The 22334-nt window shown below is 37.4% G+C and overlaps 1 protein-coding gene across 3 annotated transcripts; it reads left to right on the top strand.

The window, feature by feature from the left end:
* The first annotated feature begins 4557 nt into the window (after window positions 1–4557).
* Window positions 4558–21686, top strand: LOC108926149 (cytoplasmic phosphatidylinositol transfer protein 1-like). 3 transcript variants are annotated; one of them, XM_018738692.2, is made up of 11 exons: window positions 4580–5092; window positions 5573–5592; window positions 8812–8963; window positions 12886–13034; window positions 13794–13882; window positions 14101–14108; window positions 15124–15195; window positions 15329–15424; window positions 16362–16517; window positions 18968–19031; window positions 20794–21686. In XM_018738692.2, the coding sequence occupies exons 3-11, from the start codon at window positions 8916–8918 to the stop codon at window positions 21078–21080; spliced, it is 969 nt and encodes a 322-aa protein (XP_018594208.2). In that variant the 5' UTR covers window positions 4580–5092; window positions 5573–5592; window positions 8812–8915; the 3' UTR covers window positions 21081–21686. The 3 variants fall into 3 exon arrangements, with proteins under 3 accessions (XP_018594218.2, XP_018594208.2, XP_018594198.2); XM_018738702.2 differs by lacking the exon at window positions 5573–5592 and having other exon boundaries at window positions 4558–4639; XM_018738682.2 differs by lacking the exon at window positions 5573–5592.
* The last annotated feature ends 648 nt before the right edge of the window (window positions 21687–22334 follow it).

Here is a 22334-nt window from a genome sequence, read left to right as displayed (position 1 = left end):
CTGATACTGGAAACTATTATTCACCTGAATCTGCGGATTTTCACACGATTCTTTTGAAATTTAACACCGATACAAACAGATGAAAGAATATACTGTACAGTAAAGCTTTTTGAGCTGCGCAGAGTTTCTCTTTTATGATTCGATGTGGACATGAAAGATTTATACTCCAGCACAGACGGCTAGTATGTGCTGCCAGCCACAGAAACATTTATCAGCATCAGATTTTTACCAAGTTTAATTTGTCAGAAGTGAGGCTGTCATAGCTATAAACATGATCATAAATCATAACTAGTATGTTTCAAGCTGTGACATATTTTCCAAATAATTCATTTTTCAGTATCTATCTATCTATCTATCTATCTATCTATCTATCTATCTATCTATCTACACATCTGTTTGTTTGTTTCTTTGATTGCTGAAAAAACAAATATAATGAAACAACTAAAAAAACTCTAATTACCAGGCATCCTAAAGCTCATTCAGAACACAACATCAGTGACAGCAACAATACTACTGCTGCTACTACTACGACTAGTAGTACAAATAATAGCAATAATAATAATAATAATAATAATAATAATAATAATAATAATAATAAAGCACCTAAAAGGTGGTGAAATGGTATTGTAGTACACTAAAATTCAGTTAGTGGATTGTTTTGTTCAGTCCTCAACCTTACACTGCTCTGCGGACATTGAGTGTAGTGGTGTCTGGTTTCTCATGGGGAGGGAATGGATAGAGAATTGGGTCCACCACAAAGCAGCAACACTTTTAAGTGATTTAATTACAATGCGGCACAAAGTGCATGTGAGCAACTCATCAAAGTATTCATTAAAACCCTTAAGCATGCATGGAAAAAATGTTTTATTTACAATAACAGAAGGACTCTATTAAGCCTCCTGCATCATGTTTCAGGGTCTGGTTTTTAGGACTGCATCCATATTGCATACATTTTTTTTTCCATTCTCCATAAATGTTAACATCTGATTCTTTTTAAAAGACCGAAGGATAACAGAGGAAAAACTTAAATGAGTAGGAAATTAAAACAGATATTGTACTGATAGGCAGTAATTTCCAAAGGTGAAGAATAAAATATGGGGTAAAAATAAATAAAAAAAAGGGGTGGTGTGGTGGCGCAGCAGGTTTGGCCAGGGTCTGCTCTCTGGTGGGTTCGAGTCCCACTTGGGGTGCCTTGCGACGGACTGGCGTCCTGTTCTGGATGTGTCCCTTCTCCCTCTGGCCTTGCGCCCTGTGTTGCCGCGTTAGGCTCCGTCTTACCACAACCCCACTTGAGGCAAGCTGTTTCAGACAGTGTGTGTGTGTGTGTATATATATCTTTATTAAAGCATCAGCTAAATTAATATATATGTATATATTAATTTATCTGATGCTTTTCTTTTATTATTTTACTATTTTTCTTTCTTTTGTTTTTGAAAACGTGACCCTTCCTTGTGAAGGACTGATGTCCCATCCAAGTTGTATCCTCCCGCACACACTCTAACAACTGAGATCCTCCACTGAGCAGCTACTGAAAATGCATGGATGAAAGGGTGGGTACAGAAACAAGTACTTGCATGCATTTCAAACAGCTTCAGAAATACAGGCACCTTGCCCATTTTCTCTGTTATGCTTACGTATTTGGATTCAAGCATTATGAGACTTCAGATGTCCAGAAATTTTTAAAAATTATTTAAATTTTGCTGTTGCAAAACTTATAAATATTTTATTTTCATGCAATACAACAACAATTCAGTCTATTTTGGTAGCACCGACAGAGACTTATTGTACTTAGTGGCATTACAAAAAAAAAAAACACTAGTCAGGTACTGGCAGACCAAAAAAAAAAAAATATTAGCAATGGTTCTCAGTGGCGATATATACAAGTCTAGTTTCTTTTGTCTTCAAATTCTTCAGGCTGGCAGTAAGAACCCAATATGTTCCAATATGTTCTGGCAGTACTTTACACTGCAGACCTTACATCCATCCATCCAATTTCAATAACTGCCTGTCCTGAGGAGAGTTGCGGTGATCTGAAGCTTATTCCAGAAGCATTTGGCACACGGTTACGGAGGGTACACCCTGGACGGGATGCCAGTCCATTGCAGGGTAGGAAACTTTACAGCATTTTCAAATCACAGCACATAAAAACAACATGACACTTTCTTCTGAACCAGCTGCTAGTGTACCTGTGAACCAGTGGATGTTATTCAAAGCATTCCTCTTACTGCAAAGTTATTGATCACTGGCAATTGCTCCCTCCCAAGAGGAAAAAAGTGGCCCTGCATTAATTTATCCTGTGAAATTTAAACAGCACCCGAAAATTTCACTCTGCAGTTTGTAACACAACAGCAAAACATACTGGTGCGGTATTTTCTCTCTAGTTTCTTGCAAGAAACACAACAATTTAAGAATAACCCTGACCTTTCACCACTTCAATGAGTTAATAAAAAAGATCGCCAGCTGGCAATCAGGCTGTCCTAAACAATAACATTTGATTGATGTTTTGAGGCAGTGTAATGTTTGTAATGTAAATCTGAGGATAGCTCTGCTTTATAATGCAGTGTGCGGAATGAGGCCACATAATGAATAATTGAAGAATAACACAAATATTTTCAGCTAATACTGATTACAGAGAGATGCTAGAGGAGGGAAGCATCGATTATCTTCACAGAAAACCACAGATCTTTCTCTTATTTAAGTTTCAACAAAGTAAATTATGAAATTAATGTGCCTTTCAGCAAAAAAAAGGCGCATACTGTGCTGCTTGAAAGTATGTGTACCCTATAGAGATGATCACTATTCTTGTATAAAATATTAATATAAACTTAGAAAATCTAAATCTTAAATCTTGAACTTATAAAATGAAAAAATGATTGATTTACACACCTTAATCTACTTACCCACTTGGTTTAACCAATGTAACATGGGGATCACTTACTTTTTGCACCTGGACTACTTCTGTTTTTCTGCTGCACACGATTTCCTGTAAACCAACATGTGGAATTGATAAATACACACCTACTTGTCAATTGAGAAAGACTGATTCCCATTAGGGGGCGCGGTGGTGCAGTGGGTTGGGCCGGGTCCTGCTCTCTGGTGGGTGGGGGGTTCGAGTCCCGCTTGGGGTGCCTTGCGACGGACTGGCGTCCCGTCCTGGGTGTGTCCCCTCCCCCTCCGGCCTTACTCCCTGTGTTGCCGGTTAGGCTCCGGTTCCCCGTGACCCCGTATGGGACAAGCAGTTCAGAAGGTGTGTGTGTGATTCCCATTAAATAACCATTTTGTAGTAAAACTACAGGACACAAGGGGTTCACATACTTTCAAACTGTACTGTACAATGTAGACAATGATTTTTCTTTTAAGATTTGCCCTGTTGTGGCCTACCCGCCTACTCGTATAGATGCCCAACCACCCAGTCATGTGTGTGTGTGTGTGTGCGTGTGTGTGGAGAGAGAGAGAGAGAGAGAGAGAGAGAGAGAGAGAGAGAGTCCACAAAAGCACAGTGATAAGTTCTAGAGCCCCACAGCTGGGATTTCACATTGTGTCTGTCCTTTAGAGTCACTTTGAGTTTTCCTCTGAGATCATCACACTATTACCCAGACAAGCACCATAATTCACATTCAGAATTGCCTTCTTTGCTTTTTATTGTCAAACATGACACGTTTTTCTACGTCCTTCGTGGTTATTTGCTCACAGGATAATTTTTTTTTAAAATTACAATGACATCTGAAAAATTCTCTTCCCTAGTAAGAGTTGGTTAGCAAGCCTGATGATCGAAAGCAAAAACCATTTCTGAATGTTATATTGTATTTTTGCGCGATATACTTTTGAAAACAATAGCTTATGACCATACCATTTCCACCCTTCAGCATTAGTGGAAAGCTGAGTGCTTTTCTATGTAATTATAGAAAGTAATTTAAACATATATATAGCCTATAGGATGTCATAGTTTCTGACAACGATTTTCTTTCCTTAGCTTTCTCTTTGCTTAGTGATTGATTACACAATGAAAATACCTGCTGCTTATTCACGTCAGGCAAACTTATGAAAATGTGGACTTGCAACTGTGTTCTCCTCAAGCGAACATAAAGACAAAATGCACATACAGTAGCTTATGTTGTGTGTATTTTCTCCAGTTTTCCTAGAGGCTGTTGACAACAGTTGTTACCGAGAAATCGGAATCATTTCTGCTAAAAGAACTAACTCGGAATCACAAAAAATAAACTTTCCTCTGATCTTCATTTTTTGCCTGTGACGTATGTATGTTTCCACATATGACATATTTTAAAATAATTAAAGAAAAAAAAAAAACTAATGTTTTATGTCAGTTTCTGAGGCGCTGCGTTTTCGAGAAACTGGTGGTTTGACGGTTTTGGTTCGTCAGAAGCGACCGCTGCCATCTGAAAGCGACTACGATGCATCAGTATTCGGCCGGACCGCTATTACCACACTCTTTCATGCGTGTACGTCAGCAGGAACTGGGTGCGTAAATAAGACGCCTCGAAGGCTCGGGGGGCTTCGCGAGCCGGGCTCGAGCCGCGGGTGACCTATGAAGTAGCGGCACGTGACGTATCACGCCCTCTCCGCGTCCTTAAGACGAGGCACCTTTTGGCGCCTGCGAGCGCGTGACCGCACCGGGACGGTGAGGCGAGTAGCTGGAAGCACGCATTGCTTAACGCACACCGATGAAGAACAAGCCCACGCGTTTATGTTGGAATTAACCGTCGTTGTTTGCGGGAGAAACTTCGAAACCTAAACTTTTCCTTTTACTTTTCGATTTGGCAGCTGAGTGTGTGTCGCTTCTGAGAATACAAAATTGAATATACAGCAAAGCGACATTCATCATTGCGGTTCCGACGGATCTCGTATGGCACATTCTAGTATGGGAGGCTCAGACTTGCATCGCCACCTATTTTGTTAACAGAGAAGCCGTGTGAATAAACAGAGAGACGGAAGGGATTAATGGACTGACTGAAATACCAACAGCGGCCGCCTCTGACTGTGAGGCGTTTTTTCGGCAGCGGGTTATTACTTTACTCCGTTAGCAGCCGGATCATAAAGATTCGCCTCGGGTTCTGTTCTGTACGCGTAACACGTAAGTTTCCTTAATACCCAGTGTTTCATTCACTCATATTGCAGTTGAGGAGAAAATACATTTTCTGTATTCTCGTGCACTGTTTTTGCGCATCGATGATTTTTGAGTAGTACTACTGGGCTACTATGGGTATGGAGTACAGCACGAAGTATGTATGAAGGGGTTAGGGTTTGGGTCCACACACTCAGAACTCGAAGCAAGTGACAGGAGTCTGCTTTGATTTTAATTAAATTTAATGATTATTCTATAAAAACAAGTCCTTATCTGAATAATGAATAGTAATCTAGTTCAATTTCAATCAGTGCCTAGTATTGAAGGTTTTTGTTTTTACCTTACTACTAGCACTTCTGCCTTAAATTTTAAGAAACAAGATAAAACTGAATTACTGTATTATTTTGGTTTTAGTCTGCAGCTTTTATTGTCCTGAATTCTATTTTTTTTTTTTTTTTAAATCCCTGTGGGGACTTGGATTCCACACAGGTCGACAAATGGCTGGCAAGGTAATGTTCAGTTAGATATTTTCTAGCATATACTGGGTCAACATTTTATTGAAACTTTCCTGTTCAATGGTCATGAACTGCGTCAGCTTTTGAGTGAGCATCTCCTCTATCATTTATCCTTCGTGATCTAATGTGGTCTGCTTTTACTTTAACATCTGTTAAGGTTAAACAGATGTAAATCTGCAATATAATTTTTTTTTGTTGCTCTACAGCATAAAACTGAATATGTTTGCAGGCTGATCATAACACTCATTCCTCTGACACACTCTGAAAAAATGCTTTATGAAAAGGAACTTGTGAATGAGTTATCAATACTGTACAGAATACATGTGGGGCTACAGCCCAACCCACCTAATTTGGCTGCAGGGATGGCCCTACATGATGGGTCATGTTTTTAATCAACCTGCTGGATTGTTATAAAAAACATTTATGCACACATACATGTGAAATGATTTGATGTGCCTAGTCTTGAATGCATATTAAAGAACCCTAGCATATAACTTTATAACATAAAGCTATTCAGTGGAACCCAAGTAAGCTGGACTTGAGCAGCTCAGCCCATGCCTAGTTTCATTATTGTGTACTTGAGAAAAGGCGGTTTCAATCCTTGCCCTGGTGGATTCCCTAAGTATAGTGGTCTTTGTTGCAATTAAGGTCTTAATTCCTTGTTACACCTGTAATTTGGTAAAGAGGTGCACCCTTCAAACCTCACTGAATACAACATGTAGGTGAAGGACTTCTGTAAAATGGAGTTGGAGGTGTACAAGTATACACCTATTGATCTATCCTGCTCATTTGTGTATCTTATAATATTTAATAAATTATATATAATATTTAATAAAGAAAAAAAAATGGTGTGAGTATTGGGATTTGTCTGTCTTATGCACCTACTTGAAGGATGAACCTCAGTGTAACAAGTGGTAGGGAACAACAAACTAGGTTTGCTTGAGACTTTCATTTCTGCAGCTATGTCTCCTTTTCTCAATGTAATGCATAAATTGTGCTTTTGCTGAGATGTACGTCGCTTTGGACAAAGCGTCTGCTAAATGAGTAAATGTAAATGTAAGCAAATCAGAATAAATTGGTACAGAATTGTTTTTTTTTTTTCCCCCATTAATCACTAAAACTTTTGAGAAAAGCAGAGGACTAGACTACATAACCGTCCTTATCGACTGATTAGTAGAAGTAATCACTACTTTTCAAGAAAACTCATTTTAGTCTTTTCATTATTACAGGTATTCCTTCAGCACAAGTTGCTTATATTAATTTTACGATGATTCTTCTTCCTGCTTATAGTGCTGTTGTGATTAACTTGATCAGGTGTAATTTAAGACCTTAGTTACAACAAAATCAGTGAAACACTTAAAGTTCAATAGGGTTGGGGGGGGGGGAATCTTGCTTCACATTATGTATTACTTTAAATTCACTCACTCAATCACTATCGATAACCGCTTGTTTCCAGTGATGGATTTCACCAGTCTGGAGCGTATCCTGGAACCATAGGGTGTCAGTCCATTGTAGGGTAGCTACACGCATTCACATATACAAACACAGTGTGGGGAATTTAGTTTTTACCTGCAACTGGAGCTCAGCTTGCGAAGCCCCCCGAGCCTTCGAGGGATCTTATTTACATACCCACGTATCCAGTTGCTTGTCACTGGACTGTGGGAAATCCATGCAAAACATTGAGACAACAAGTATAAATTTTCTGCCCCTCAAAATGAAATATATAAGCTTCAAATGTAAAATTCTTCATAGAAGAGTAAATACACTGAGAAAAATATCTCTCCCCTTCCCAGTGTTTTTGCATCTTTTTATGTTAAATTTCATTGTTTCACTCATCCCTCACTTGGCTAGAACAGCTTAAGGCAGTATATACCCTTTTATCCATATAGTTGGCTTATAAATCCAGTACAGAGACATTTCTGCTGGTTATTTGGTCATATTACAGCCATACCTATATGCACTCGACTCTACATTGCTGATTCCTAGACAACACAACTCTTGTCTCATCAACATCAGTAGACCTTCCACACAACAGCAGCAAAGTAAATATAAGCACTCATGAGAACATTTAAGAAAATTATGGAATTCAGTGAGTTTATTTAAGTATGTAGGGAGACAGTTATGGAAAGGAAACCATAACAGAACAACACCCTGCCATATTGACAACTCAGCCACTGATTAATGTCTATCTAATATCATAATAGAAACAGAAGATTTTCATTAATTTCATTCATTCATTCATTGATGCTTTTCTCTTTATTATTTTAATCTTTAATACTGCTAAATAATTTATATCAATTGAGGGTAAGAACCTACAGCAGGACATGAGATTTGAACCTGGGGTCTTTGAGTTCTTATCAGAATTACCTATAAACCTTAATAAAGCCTTAATCTCACAATCAAATTAACAGTATCTGCTTTGCAGAGTGAGATAGGTGTTCTTGGTAACATTTAGATTACGAACGTACATGAATCAAATGATCAGAATGTCTCTCTCCAGTGTACCGTGTCTGACATCCTGTGCTTCTGAGGTAGAATTCGGACCACTGCAATCCAGCGTTGGACAAGCAGTTGCTGACAATGAAAGAATGATTGTTTGAAAGTATACCATTGAAATACAAGCAAGAAATAATTTTTGTTACAAATATTATACAGTTCTCTTTATAAAATTAGTGTCATTGTTGTCCATAAAAATACATTTTATTTTGGTTTTATAATTAATTTTACTTGACATGTTTTTCCATCTACAAACCATTTTTTAACCCATAAGAAATAATGTTAATTTGGTCCTCACACAGCAAGAATTTTCCTAATTGGCTGATTTCACTGAATGAATTAACCCCCTTAGGCCCTTAGGTGTATATCTTTCTTCAATCAATGTTCTCTTTTTACAATATACATAAGCTTAGATATTGACCACAGGTGCCATTTTACAAAAAAGTCAAATGTTACCCAGTGTTTGCTGCTCTCCTTTATTTGTAGTGGTCATAAATCTTTTTTGGGCTCTTTCCTTGAGCTAAGGAAAGAGTCTTTAATGGTTTAAGAGGAAAATATTAGATCATTTTAAGTAATATGCATATTTCAGTTATGGTATACAGTTTTAAAACTTTTTACTTTAATTCCCAAAGTTTTATGAAGGATATATGAGTTGTGTTATGAAGGTTGTAACCTTTTAGTTTGATATTATTTATTGATCCTCTCTCCTCTCTGTAGACCTGCAAGAGAAGTGTTATCAAGACTGACTTTTCCTCATAGTGCTGCTTAGAACCTGGACCATATTTTCTGCCCTGCGATACTGCCTCAATTTTTCATATGCCATGTTACTTAAAGAATATCGAATCTGCATGCCTCTGAGTGTGGAGGAGGTAAGATATTATATTGCTTGTTTGTATTTATTTGATCTTTTTTTATTGTTTGGAAATGATTTTTGTTTTCTTTGACTGACAGTGGAAATTGGTGATAAAGCCATCACATTGTTCAGTACATTCTTGTTTCCAACTGAGCTAATATGTATATTGTGGGGATATGGTAAGGTTTCTTTGAACAAAAGCCCACCCCCGGTTACCTTGGTCTGCTGTATCAGATAATTAGTAAACAGTTAGTAAATATGGTGAACTTGAAGAGAAACCCAGACAAATGAAAGTGTGAAAGTAAAAAAAAAAAAAGTGTCCTTCATCATAGGGCATGTTATAAAAATAGAGTACATCACTTGTACAGTGGTGGCATTCTTGAGACTCAAGTCAGAACATGTGTGAATGCCTCATTGTGTACCTGTATGGTCAGAGATGCACATGAATGTACACTTTTGCAGGCGTGTGCTGTAATGCAATGAACAAATGATAGCTTCCAAATGTGTACATTGCCTTTTTGCGGTAATATTTGGGTGGTGAGTAGAGCACTTTCCGTGTATTCACACATGGTGTGCCTGTTCCAGGGAGTGTAGTAGAAGCCGAGGCCACAGTGTATGAAACAATTGCCATTTTTCTATCTCAGATGTGTACAATAGGAGTACACAGATTGCTTTCCATTGCATCTTGTGAATCTTGACATTATGTATTGTGATTCATATGTTGCTTTGTGGAACTTAATTAGGAGCCAAAATAAAATCTCTGTCTTAGCATCTTCTATTGCATCTTCTATTGCATCTTCTCCATTTTTGCATTTTTTTGTGATCTCAGAAAACTCTTCAATTTTTTTTTCTTTTCTCTTCTCAGTGATGTGTGCTTCCCTTTTAAGGTACATGTTTTTAAGGGTGGTACAGTGTCTGACCAAGCGGTGTTGTTGCCTCACAGCTACAGCATTGTTACTGATGAAAACCCAGCCTAGTTCCTCTACTTGTATGGAGTTGATGTATTTTTCAGAAGTGCTGCCTCCACAATTCCAATATGATCTTTTTAGTTTGTCAACTGGTACCCCCGAGTTGTCTGGTCAAGACTCTCTACATCACTTTGAAAGTACTTAACAGTAACAACAAATGGCTCTGAAGTCATTGTGTGTGCAAGATTAGTGATTAATATAAGGAGTTTCCTTTTAGGCTTTCCCTGTATTGGTGTTTCCTCCTACAGTCCATAGACACACGGTTCAGGTGAACTGGTTAAATTGCCTGTAGTGTGTCTAAGTGGCTGATGGACTGGAGTCATGTCCAGGATGAACCTCTTGGTAGAGGGTCTGGATCATGTGACCCTGCTTGGGCAAATCGGTTTTTGAAATTGAATAGATTAGAATTGAAATTAAATAGATAACACAAAAAATAAGTGATTTGATCAACGTATTAATTATGAATGAGAGAAAAATACAGAATGAATATAGCTTAACTGCAAAAAAGTTAGCAAAACTTTACCGGTTTTGTGTAGAGTGAATTAAATGTCTTTGCTATAGAAACTTGCAGTAGTGAATGTATATCATTTATTTTTCCCTGTTTGTGAACTCATGTCTTAGATGAGAACATATAACTCTTCATGTCACTCACTTTCATTGGCCTCTTGTCCCTGTCAAAGTTGCAGTGCTCAGGAGCGTATCCTGGAATCACTGAGTTCTTGGCTGGGCTGGGGTGGGGGGTGCTTACACCTTGAATGAGATGCCAGCCACATATATTCATCTATGGGCAATTAAGTTACCATTCAAGCTGGAACATATGTATATTTTTGGACTGTGGAAGGAAACCAACAGAGACATTGGGGACAACATGGAAACTCCACACAGAATGAGCTGTATATGAACCCATATCTAAACAGACCAGGTGCTGTGAGGCCACAGTGTTACCTGCTGCACCACCATATCACCATCTAAATCTTCAGGTAGTATAGTAGTTAGCCCTGCTCTCTGTGGACCCACAGGCTCCAGGTTTGAATCCCATCTCCAGCTATAGTAGCTTTGAGCAATGCACTTACCCTGAATTGTTGCAGTAAAATTACTACATAAATGGACAAATCATCAAGCGCATCAGCTAAATGAATAAGTGTAAAAAGTACAAAAACTGGAAAATGGACCTTTATATTAAGGTGTGTCAGTTTCATTTTCTTGCAACTTTTTTTTGTTTTTGGAGACGTGCTTGTGTAATATATAGAAGACTTGTTCATTCATGGGACTATTATTCGAAATATAGTATAGTGTTTGTAATGGCTTTTTCTCCACTGATGCTATTACGTTATGCACTTGGTATGCAGAATGCATAGTCTAGTCGGCAAAAAGAAGTTAAAAACCTCGAGAGCACATCTCACAGTATGAGGTTAATTTTTTTATATCAGGGCTGTACTGTATGTTTTATGCATAATCAATGACTGCAGCCCTTCCGCCTCCTCATTATTCCCTCACTCCCTCGACAGCAAATCTTTAACTGCTGCTGCACTGCTGCTATTTTTATCCCACTTTGACATCTGTGTGACGTCAGGGGCTGAGCTGGAGACTGAGTTGCTGGAGGGAGCTCAATGGTGTGTGTGTGTGTGTGCATGAGCGAGAGAGAAAGCATAAGAATATTACCTCTAACAGGAGGTCTATTGAGCAAGTTTTTCTTCTTTAGATTTTGAAATAGCTTCTGACATCCTCGCCTGACCCTTAACAAATACCTTGTGGATTCCCATGTCATTGTGTGTTGTACTTCTCTTGTACTTCCAGTCACTAACTTCCAAAAGGTGGCCCTACCCTTTTAACCCCAGCAATGTATGCTGCCAACCCCCCCGTCTTCAGCCTCACACCTATGTTCACAGCCTCACACTCCTCCAGGTCTATCAAGTTTAGACCAGTTGGTGATATATTCACATCTGCCCAGCATTTCACTTATATTTCTTTTATTGTTGATGTTTGTTTTTGAATGCCTAATATCATGCTGGTAGTAGAATTTAATCTGTGACACAGCACTCCGTTACTAAGGCACCTGTTTCTAAATCCTGTCCCCTTTGTGTCAAAATTTTGTTCTATTACATTTATTTATTTAGCAGACACTTTTCTCCAAAGCAACTTCCAGTGAACTCTATGTAGAGTTATCAGCTCACACACCGTATTCACCAAGATGACTTACACTGCTAGATACACTACTTACAGTGGGTCACTCATCCATACATCAGTGGAACACACTCTCTCTGTCACTCACACACTACGGGTGAACCTGAACAGCATGTCTTTGGACTGTGGGAGGAAACCCACACAGACATGGGGAGAAGACGCAAACTCCACAGAGACTGAGCAGGGATCGAACCCACGTCCTCTTTCACTACCCAGGCTCTTTGCCACCCCGTATCTCTATTTATTATTTATATTATTATATTTCGTATTTCTCTTTAGCTAGTCCCATGGTAGTTTTCATTTGGATGAATGAGATGTGTATCTAATTTCAAAGAATGAATCAGTTATTTTTTCATAGTGGAAATGCTTATAACCAGAGTTAGGTTCTCCTGATGTTTTAGTTTTTCTTAGCAATTGTCAAGAGAGGTTGTTAAGGGTGTCCGTTTCATTAAAATTTATGTAAAGATGACTGTCATGAAATTTTTTTCAGTTATTGCTGATTACTGTATATTGCAATGTAAAAAACGAATATATGCTTAAAATGCTTTGAGTGAAGACTTATAAATACAGCATATAATTTGAATTATGCACTATTTCAGCCCTTACCTTGAGTTCTAAGGGGAAATAAACCAAATTTTCTTATTTATAACTGGCATATTTATTGGCAACTTATGTATTCAGTTGTACTGGTGTACTTGTCTACTTATCAGAAATATTAAAGGAATGCTGAAGGTGAGGTTTTTTTTTTTTTTGGTGGTACATTTCTCTTGGTGCTTCTCTCTATAGTACAGGATCGGTCAGCTGTATACCATAAGCAAACACAGTCATGAGGAGAGCGACAAAGGGGAAGGAGTAGAGGTGGTGTCTAACGAAGCACACATTGACCCTGTGCATGGAGAAGGCCAGTTTACAGAGAAGAGGGTTCATCTCTCAAGGTGAGGCTTCCTGCTTAATAATGTCCTAATATATGAGACAGTTGTATTGAAATAGGGTGTACTTTCTCTCATCACTGTTTACATTGTCTGGATCCGTTAACATTTGGGTATAAAATATAAGCAAAAGTGTTTTTAGTGTTTGCAGGAACAGCAGAAAGTTAGTTTAGTTCCTACAATGACTGAGGATATATTGAATGACACCAAATACATCAGACTTGCTGTAGATGTACATTTTCATGCTAACTGTAAAAAAGAATTGTTTTTTCCCACCAAAAATTGTAATGTACACTGTCCTCATGGGTACACAGAGTGATGCCACTTGAATGTTAATGAGTCAACTGAAATCCCAAGTTAACGTCAATATCGTGGTCAACGTTACGCATCGTGTTTTTGAGGTGCAGCCTTTCTGTGGTCATTAATTGATGACGCATTCCTACTACGCCTGCGAGGAACTCATTTAGCTGTCTAAATCAATAGGTCATTCTATTTATAGACCATTTCAATGAACGAGAGTCTATTCTTAGTAACAGCTTTACTCTACCCTTCCATCACCATTGAAATCATGCTTTGGTGAGCAATAATGAGCAGAAAAATAATTCTTTCCTGGATGCTACTAGATTTAATTAAATTTAAAAAATTAAATAGTGTTTATTAGATTTTATTTTTATTTAAAAAGAAATAACAACAAATACAGACAAAGTACTGAGTTGTACATGATTTTTTTCCCCCCACTCATCTTAATTTCTTTGTGTTTTGTAGTAAACTTCCAAGCTGGGCTCGTGCTGTTGTACCTCGCTTTTTTTACATAACTGAAAAGGCCTGGAATTACTACCCATACACAATAACAGGTAATAAAAGTACACATTTTAATAAAGAATTTGTATAAATTCATGTAATCACACAAATTTTGCATGTGTGTGTAATATATATATATAATAGAATTTATATAAGGCATTAATCAATGTTCAGGTATGTCTCTTTTTCAGTTCATTCCTTTATTAGAAGGCTTGCAAATAACTTACTGGTATGTTTTTCTTCTCCTTTCATGCACAATCATTGATTCCAGAGTACACAGTAAGTCTTAATGTTTTTTTTTTTTTTTTAACTGATATAATGTTTTTTCTTTAGTTTGAAAATACAGAAATATTTGTTACCTGAACAAACTCACTAGAACATTGTACATTTTTATACTGTACTGTCTTTAAATATACTGTACACCCGATATAATGCGACTCGATACAATGCGGGATGGCATATAATGCGGTCAGAGGTTAGATCCTAAATTTTTTAGGATCAATTCCTTTCTACATGTTTTCACATCTGAGTGGTTCCTGAACAAAGTTCCAAAAGTCAAAAGGTAAAGTTATGCAATATAGCGATTAGTACAACACAGACCTACAGTGAGAAAAAAAGTAGAAATTTTGTGAAAAAAACCTTTTGAACAATGTCTAGTACATCTTTGTTTTTGTCACTTATGTTGTGAAGCCTTTCATTTCCGTGATCTTTTGGTGTAACTTTGCTCTCCTGCTCCAGAGCAGTGCGGCTTTAAATTGCTCATGTTGGGATACTAATTTGCAAAGACCGTCAAGGCAAAAATGTTGCGAAAACCCTTTTGTTTTCCCCGATCATTTGAGCTTTGCTATCTTGCTACAAAACAATGCCACTTGACTCGTTCAGCATTGTTTTGCAGATGTGACTAATTGGCAAAGTGAGCCACCAAGCATCATTTTCTCAGTATCACTTATTTTTGCTCACACTCGTGTGTGAACAGTTGCTTTTACTTACGATAATCTTCTCTCGGCAGCAAACTAGAGTTAAACTGTCTTCCACTCAAAGGTGGAAACTCGTCACAACACGGACTCATAACGCGGCAGGAAAGTTTGGACCCTGTCACCCGCATTATATCGGGTCTGCAGCGTAATTGCACTTATGTACATGCATGGACAGACTATAAATACACAAACATACAAACTATGAAGACATTATAGGAACTTTTTACAGTTAGAAATTTCAGATGAACAGTTGGTATCTGGCATGTCTTAAAGTCATTCAAACTTTAAGTTTGTTTTCTGTATTTTTTCTGTTTCAGTGTTCTTTTTTACCTAAATTTTCAATACATATTGAAACAAAATATGAAAACAACTGTGGAACCAGTGACAATGTAAGTCAAAATGGAATTATGTATTGTTTCATTGATATTGGCAGGTGGCCTCCAACCATGCAAAATTACTATTGTAATGTTGAGAGGCGTATTATATTATTAATCATGGTATTTTTTTAAATTTGTTCCTAAGATCTTTGGCATGGACAAAAAAGCCTGTGACATAGAGGTGTGCTTCCTGGACATAGCATACGATGATGTCCCAGAACGGCATTACAAAACCTCAGAGGTAGTGTGCTATGATCCGGTTTATTTTGTTTCTTATGTTGTGCAGAAGGTATTTTTATTATATTCTAAGGCAGAACAAGTGACAGTTATCTCAAGGATTTTTTTTTTTCAAATCTCAAATTTCCAGTAGTTTTATCTACGTTTCATGAAAAGCTTGAGCAATATGTGTCACTAATAGTATACAGATCCAGTGTTTCAGGAAATGTAATCGCAAATAAAGGCTGTGCCAATAAAGAAAAAATGAAACAATATAGCAGTATTCCTTTAAAAAATGTTTCTTTATCAAGCAATAAGAAGAATAGTGCATAATTAATAAAATCTATATCATTAGACTAGACTTCCTGAAAATGGAAAAACACTACACATAAGGGGTGATTATATGCACTTCCATTTTCGTACAGTATTCTGCTCATGTGTCTGAGGTCTAGGAATTTGATACTGATGGCGATGGCTGTTCATCTGCCACATAATGGACACAAGGACAGGAATGGCACAATGGCAGCTGGAGATGGAGAAGAGTAGCAGGAGAGTCCTAGATCATTTGAATGAGTTTGATTGAAACTGCCTGGAGTGGGTTTGCTCTATTCCATGTGTGAGAGCACCAGGGTGTCTACTAAAAGCTTTGAAGGTTTAAAAAGAGCCTTACCTTGTAATACCTATCCAGAAAATTTTGACCAGGCTCACAATGGCTTATTTCCATCTTCAAGCATTATTTCAAACTTTCAGCTTTCAGGCATGCTTTTATAAAAACACTCATTCCACACTAAAAGGAGGTTAAAACAACATGAAAGGCATTCTGGTATCCGGTCACTACATTAGGTGCATACATCAAAAAAAGTGTAATAAACAAAAAAGAAAAACTGAATTTGTGGATGCTTTTAAACAATTGCTAAAAGGGGTGAATTGTGTCTGTGTTTAACTAATTCTCCTCCTTGCAGGACCTCCGGTGTTTTTCTTCAGCTAAGACAGGGCGTGGACCTCTGAAGGAGGGCTGGAGGGAATGCAGCAAGCCTGTTATGTGCTCATATAAACTGGTTGCAGTCAAATTTGAGGTTTGGGGCCTTCAGACAAGGGTGGAACAATTTGTTCACAAGGTACTGCTTGTTAAACAAATTGTTAGTTAACTTGGTTTAAATGACTTCTGGCATTTTAAGGCTGCATGGCACGAATATCCTGAAAGTATAGAAAGATTACTTGAATTAATTCAGTATTTCAAAAGATTCAGTCAAGATACTGTTGTTATTGCTTGCAATATTCATCAGAAGACAATTGCTCCATAATTTACTTAACATAATTGGGATTCAAAGCATATTAAGTTCTTTATGACTTCAAAGTCACTTTTACCACTACAGCATAACTAATAAATGCTTAGTAATACATATGTCCCTTGATTTACATATAGATTAAGCTTAGTAAAAATCTTGGCTATAGCTATAATGAATAAATAGAAATGAAAGATTTTTATTTTAATATTTTTATTAACTGCAATACTCCACAATGGACTGGCATCCCATCCAGGGTGTGTCCTCTCTGCCTTGCACCCAATGATTGTAGCCTAGTCTCCAGACCCCTGTGACCCTTACCAAGACAAGAGGATAATCAAATGGGTGAATTGATGAATTAACTTTGAGCTATTCTGAAAACGGCCATCTCCACAAATTCCTGTTCAATTTCAATTGTAAACAAGTTCACCCCACAATTCGGGTACACCATTTTTAAAATTGATCATCCAGCACTCAACACTGGACAGATGCTGTAAGAGCTGTGGAAGTGAATAAAATGCACCCAAACACAATATGAGTTTGACAGTCGTTGTGATTTTACTGCCATCTATACACAGAACAGATTCTCAGTTCTGTTTGCAGAAATAAAAAAGTTATTAGTTGAATGTTATACCTTTACTCTATGTTACACCTTACGCACTCTTCCAGCAGCCATTTTTCTAGCACAGTACTGAATTTTTGAATGAATGAATGAATGAATGAATGAATGAATGAATGAGCTTTTTATTGCCAAGTATGTTTACACATACAAGGAATTCATCTTGGTGACAGGAACTTCCACAGCACAGACAGTATAAACATTTCATGACATTTCAGTATAAAAATATATTAATGAAACTGAAAATCTCTTGACTATAAGGTGACAAAGTGGGTTTGGAAACTGAAAACTAAGAGGTATTTACAATGGGGAAACTCAGTTTCTTTTCCCACTATCTAAGAATCTCCAATTCTTCATGTGATTTAGTCTCATTACTAGCGTGTTATCAGTTTGAAACAAAAAGCCTTGACTATTTCTTTGAGAACATTTCTTACATGTACATGCTTACAATGAGGGGGAAAAAGGGCTTTAATCTGAACTCTTCTGGAACACAAAATAAGAGGGTGCTGATGAATGAAACCCATTCCATGCTTCATCCTGTTCAGTGAGCTGAGAGTCACCACAAGACCTTCAACAGTATGGCAATAGATTAGAATGGATAACCTGACTATTTTGTACCAGGGCTGCATGTGGGCTTTGAGTTCATTTTAAATACAGTCTTTGTCATTATGATCTGCTTAGCAGACCAGAGTTCTTCGCTCCCTGATAGAACTCTTCAGAGCCAAGTGGTTAGAGTTATGTGGCCAGTGTACCACAGGAAATGTGTGGACCTAACTTCTCACTTTAATTAAAAATTGTTCTCTTTTATTCTGAACATTTGTGTAATGGTATTGCACACTTGGAACGAAAAAAAAAAAAAAAATCTGGCTCCCATGCAAAACCTGATCGCACAAAGCAGCATGTGTGTGAACTGGGCTTGTCTAAATTGAGGGACTCATTATGTTTGACTCTTTCTGCAATCACCCTGTGATTGAGCTCCATACATTATTCAGCTGTACTGTTAAGCATCAGGCAGATACTGAAAATGGACCTTAATATTTTTGCAGCATGTCTTTTTTTATCCTCAGCGAATGTTTTTTATCTTAAAAATGCCTAGATGGATTGCTAAATAAGCATTTTTTAAAAAAAAACTTTTTTTAATAGATTTAGTCATCATTTGTGTGTCAGTGCATATGTTAAAAGCAGTTAATAGTGGTCCATCAGGTGACCCAAAATTACTAGGACACATTGGAGAAGGGGTAATGTTAAATATTGGTAATGTGAGAGTTACTGAAAAGTAGAATTTAAGGGAGGCAGATATTACTTAAGTTTCTCCATTACTTTGGCCTGCATGTGCTTTCTAAATAAAACGTAGCACTGTGTAAAAATCAGAAAGAGACAAGAATGACAGGAGACCGAGCAGTTTGTGTCTTGCTCTGTGTGTGGCTGACAAACACATTATCATTAGTAAGGGGTCTGTTTCTAGACCATAGACAAATATCTTGAAACTAAGGTCATATTACCGTGCTTTTTGGCTTATTATAGGAATCAGTAAAAAGAATTCCCTTATGCCAGCAATGTAAAGCTTCAGTATATACAAGTTGTATGTTCTGTTGTAAGGAAATACACAATATTCTTTGTTCTGGTATAATTACTTTGATTCAGATATATGTGCTTCTTGTAGGTAATCAGGGATATCTTGTTGGTGGGACATCGGCAGGCCTTCGCATGGGTGGATGAGTGGTATGGTGAGTTTTTATTTTTTTTAAAATCTATTATAAGCTCAAACTTAAGTGGTGCCATACAGTTTTCGCACAGAAAATGCATTAGGGTCAGTTTTTTCTGCTTTGTGCTTTGAATTGGGGAAATCTATGGACAGGAAGCTAGATAAATGCATCATAATCAGAACACAGCAATGATATTAAATATTTAGACTTTCTCATTAAACAGTACACATGATTAAATAATTCCTCAATATTTCATTTTATTTCCTGATATAGTTATGAGCACATGGGTGACATTTTCCTTCTGACTTTGTTGGAATTTTTAATGGCTCACAATACATCCTACTGCTCTGCCTTTTTTAACCTAGGATACAGTATGACTCAAGGTAAAGGTCCAACATGTTGACACACTAAGTGGTGAGCAGTTCTATAGATTTTGATACTAAGCAGTAAGAGATTTGACAGATTAAAGGGTGGAATATAACTCTATATAGACCTTAAGGGTCTCGTTTAACTTGTTTCTATATAGCATAAGACATTTGGAATGTCAAGTTCAAATATAAATTAATAGTTACATATTTATACTTCATTTGTGTAAAGACTTGAAGCAGCTTGGTTCAAAACCTACATCCTACTCAAATACCCTTGATCAACTTACTTAGCCTTGATTGCGCCATTAAAAAAATTACTCAACAGAATAAATTATTAAGTTACTGTAGGCAGCAGGTCCTGCTTTCTGGTGGGTCTGGGGTTCGAGTCCCGCTTGGGGTACCCAGTGGTGGACTGGCGTCCCGTCCTGGGTGTGTCCCCTCCCCTTCCAACCCTGCACCCAAGCGATTTCACCCTGTGTGTGTGTGTGTGTGTGTGTGTGTGTGTGTGTGTGTGTGTGTGTGTGTGTGTACTGTAGGCATCTTAACATTGTAAGTTGGGTTTGAGGAAAACATCAGCTAAACACTACAAGAATAATAGTAATCACGTTTCAGTTGTGATATTAGACTGATGATGCCCCCCCCAGTAGTAAATTGACAGTAATGGATAGTTTGTAGAGTTCTTACCAGTGGATATATTCATTTTATGACACTTTCAGAGGCCATTACCTCGCAAAACAAACTTAAATCTTGTCTTTGATGTTACAGCTTTTTATTCTTGCTGTTTGCTCAATGCTGTCACCTAGTGTGAAAAATGTACATTTTAATAACTCTTTTCAATAATTTCATCTATAAAAATATTTATATGTGTGGTATTTATAGGGTATGTGAAGTGTGTGTTCAGTTGACATTTAATATTATGCTGATAGCTGCCGGACGGGGTGGCACAATGGGTTTGGCTGGGTCCTGCTATACAGCTATACTGAGCTGTGAATGTCATCAGTGTCTTTACCATTTACATTTACATTTATTCATTTAGCAGATGCTTTTCTCCAAAGGGATGTATATCTCAGCAAAAGTACAAGTACCTGACCGTACTACCTGACCATACCAGATGTGTCAGCAATTTCACCTACAGCAGCCAAAAACTACCTCGGATAATATGACATACAGTTACACCTTGGACATTTTTGGAGCTTTCCAAACTTTGTCCTTGTCCTCTATCTCAAAATGCTATGTATCAAACTATATTCTGTATGTTTTTAAGGGTTTTCATTTTAAAATTAACTACGCTTTACACGGGTAAAGTTCTTCTGCGAAAAAATTTTAAATTAATTTAGTTGACAACACCAACAAAGAGTGAAGACTGGAACTTGAACTACCTTAATCATTTTTATGGTTTCAATTTCTTGGAACAGATATGTCTATGGATGAAGTAAGGGAATATGAGTGGAAAATTCAGGAAGCCACCAATGAGAAGATTGGCTTGTTGACCCCCACCATAACGATTCATGAGGTTCCTCCCTTGGTGGCCACCCGCAGCGCCCCCGCCAGTGCCCCCTCCACGCCAATTACTGGCGACCAGCCTGAGCTCCTCAGTGTGACCAAGGACCGAGTGCGAAAGACCTCTGCACCAGAGACTCTAACCTTTTCCATAGATGAAGGAGCCCACCAGATAATATTTACATGTGATTGTAGAACCTGAACTAGGCCATTCTTACTAATTTCCTTCGTCAGAAGTTTTGCCTCATTGAAAGCAGCTATAAGCTAGTGGTCATATCGTTGCATTGGGTTTCTGTTCTGAAAAGTGCCACATTTCTGCTTGACGAGAAGATGACTTGCACTAAGACTTGGAAAGTTCATTTTCACTGACATGTTATAGACTTGAATAAAGAGAAGTATGGTGCTCTTTAAAGGCACTGAAGCTGATATTGTGGTAGATGAATTGTCAAAGTTGGCAGGTCTGTAAAATGGATGTTTTTTGTCAGTTTTTGTTACTCCAAGAAAACAATATCACTGAAAAAGGTGCATTTTTCAGCATTTAAAAAACATGAAAAAATACTGCATTTCAGCATTTTCTTAAATCTGCCCTGAAAGTTAGCAGAACTGCTACTGATATTAAACAAATTTTCTCATTCTTAATAAAGGTTTTTTCATGAAGTCTTAAAGGCTAGAATTTGGCTCTCTAGCTAAGTCAGTCCAAAAGAATGAGACTTATGCTAGTTAATTAAATTCCCAGGTGTATTTTTTAACACTTTAAAGTTGACTAATATTGTCAATTTTTTATGTACATACAGTATAGGATTTATAACCTGGCTCGATTGTCTCTTTATCTTGGAATGCGTAGTTACTCTGAGATGTAACTCAGGGTTTTGAATAAGTTGGTTTTCTTTCGTTATATACTGGACTTTGAGTGCTAAGAAATCTTCAGAGAAATATTGAAAATTACTCAATGAAAATTACACTTTTTCTTCAATGTGAAGTTCATGATCAGCTATATGGTTTTGTAGTTTAATGTCTTATTTACATGCTGTTAAGCCCAAGAACAGAAACAAATTATTTGGTTTTTGGAACAATTTAAAGCTGCTTTATGGTGTCCCTTTTTAGTATGACAGTGCTTATTCAAATGGTGTTTATAGGGGAAATAAATTAAATTACTCACATAATTCATGTTTAAACAAGCATGTCTTCATTGCAATTTTCCACATTTATGGTAAGTTAACACAAAGACCAGTATTTGGGGGGAAACATTGGGAGTTGCTTTCGAAATGTCCTTACTGAAAAAATTGTGTAAATTTATTTCAGGTAGTGCATCACTCTTACTGTGTTCTAGCATGTTCATCCTGTAGTGATACTATGGGCTTAATCTCTGTCAGATCACATCCTTGAAAGTGCAAACCTTTTGAATTGTGCACCATTGAATTCTTTGTGTGTCAATGATTTTTTTTTTTTCTGTTAA

The sequence above is a fragment of the Scleropages formosus genome, chromosome 20 (assembly GCF_900964775.1).
Source record: "Scleropages formosus chromosome 20, fSclFor1.1, whole genome shotgun sequence".
NCBI classification, from domain to species: domain Eukaryota; kingdom Metazoa; phylum Chordata; class Actinopteri; order Osteoglossiformes; family Osteoglossidae; genus Scleropages; species Scleropages formosus.
The sequence above is the reverse complement of the archived record's forward strand: the minus strand, read 5'-3'. Positions and strand labels throughout refer to the sequence as shown.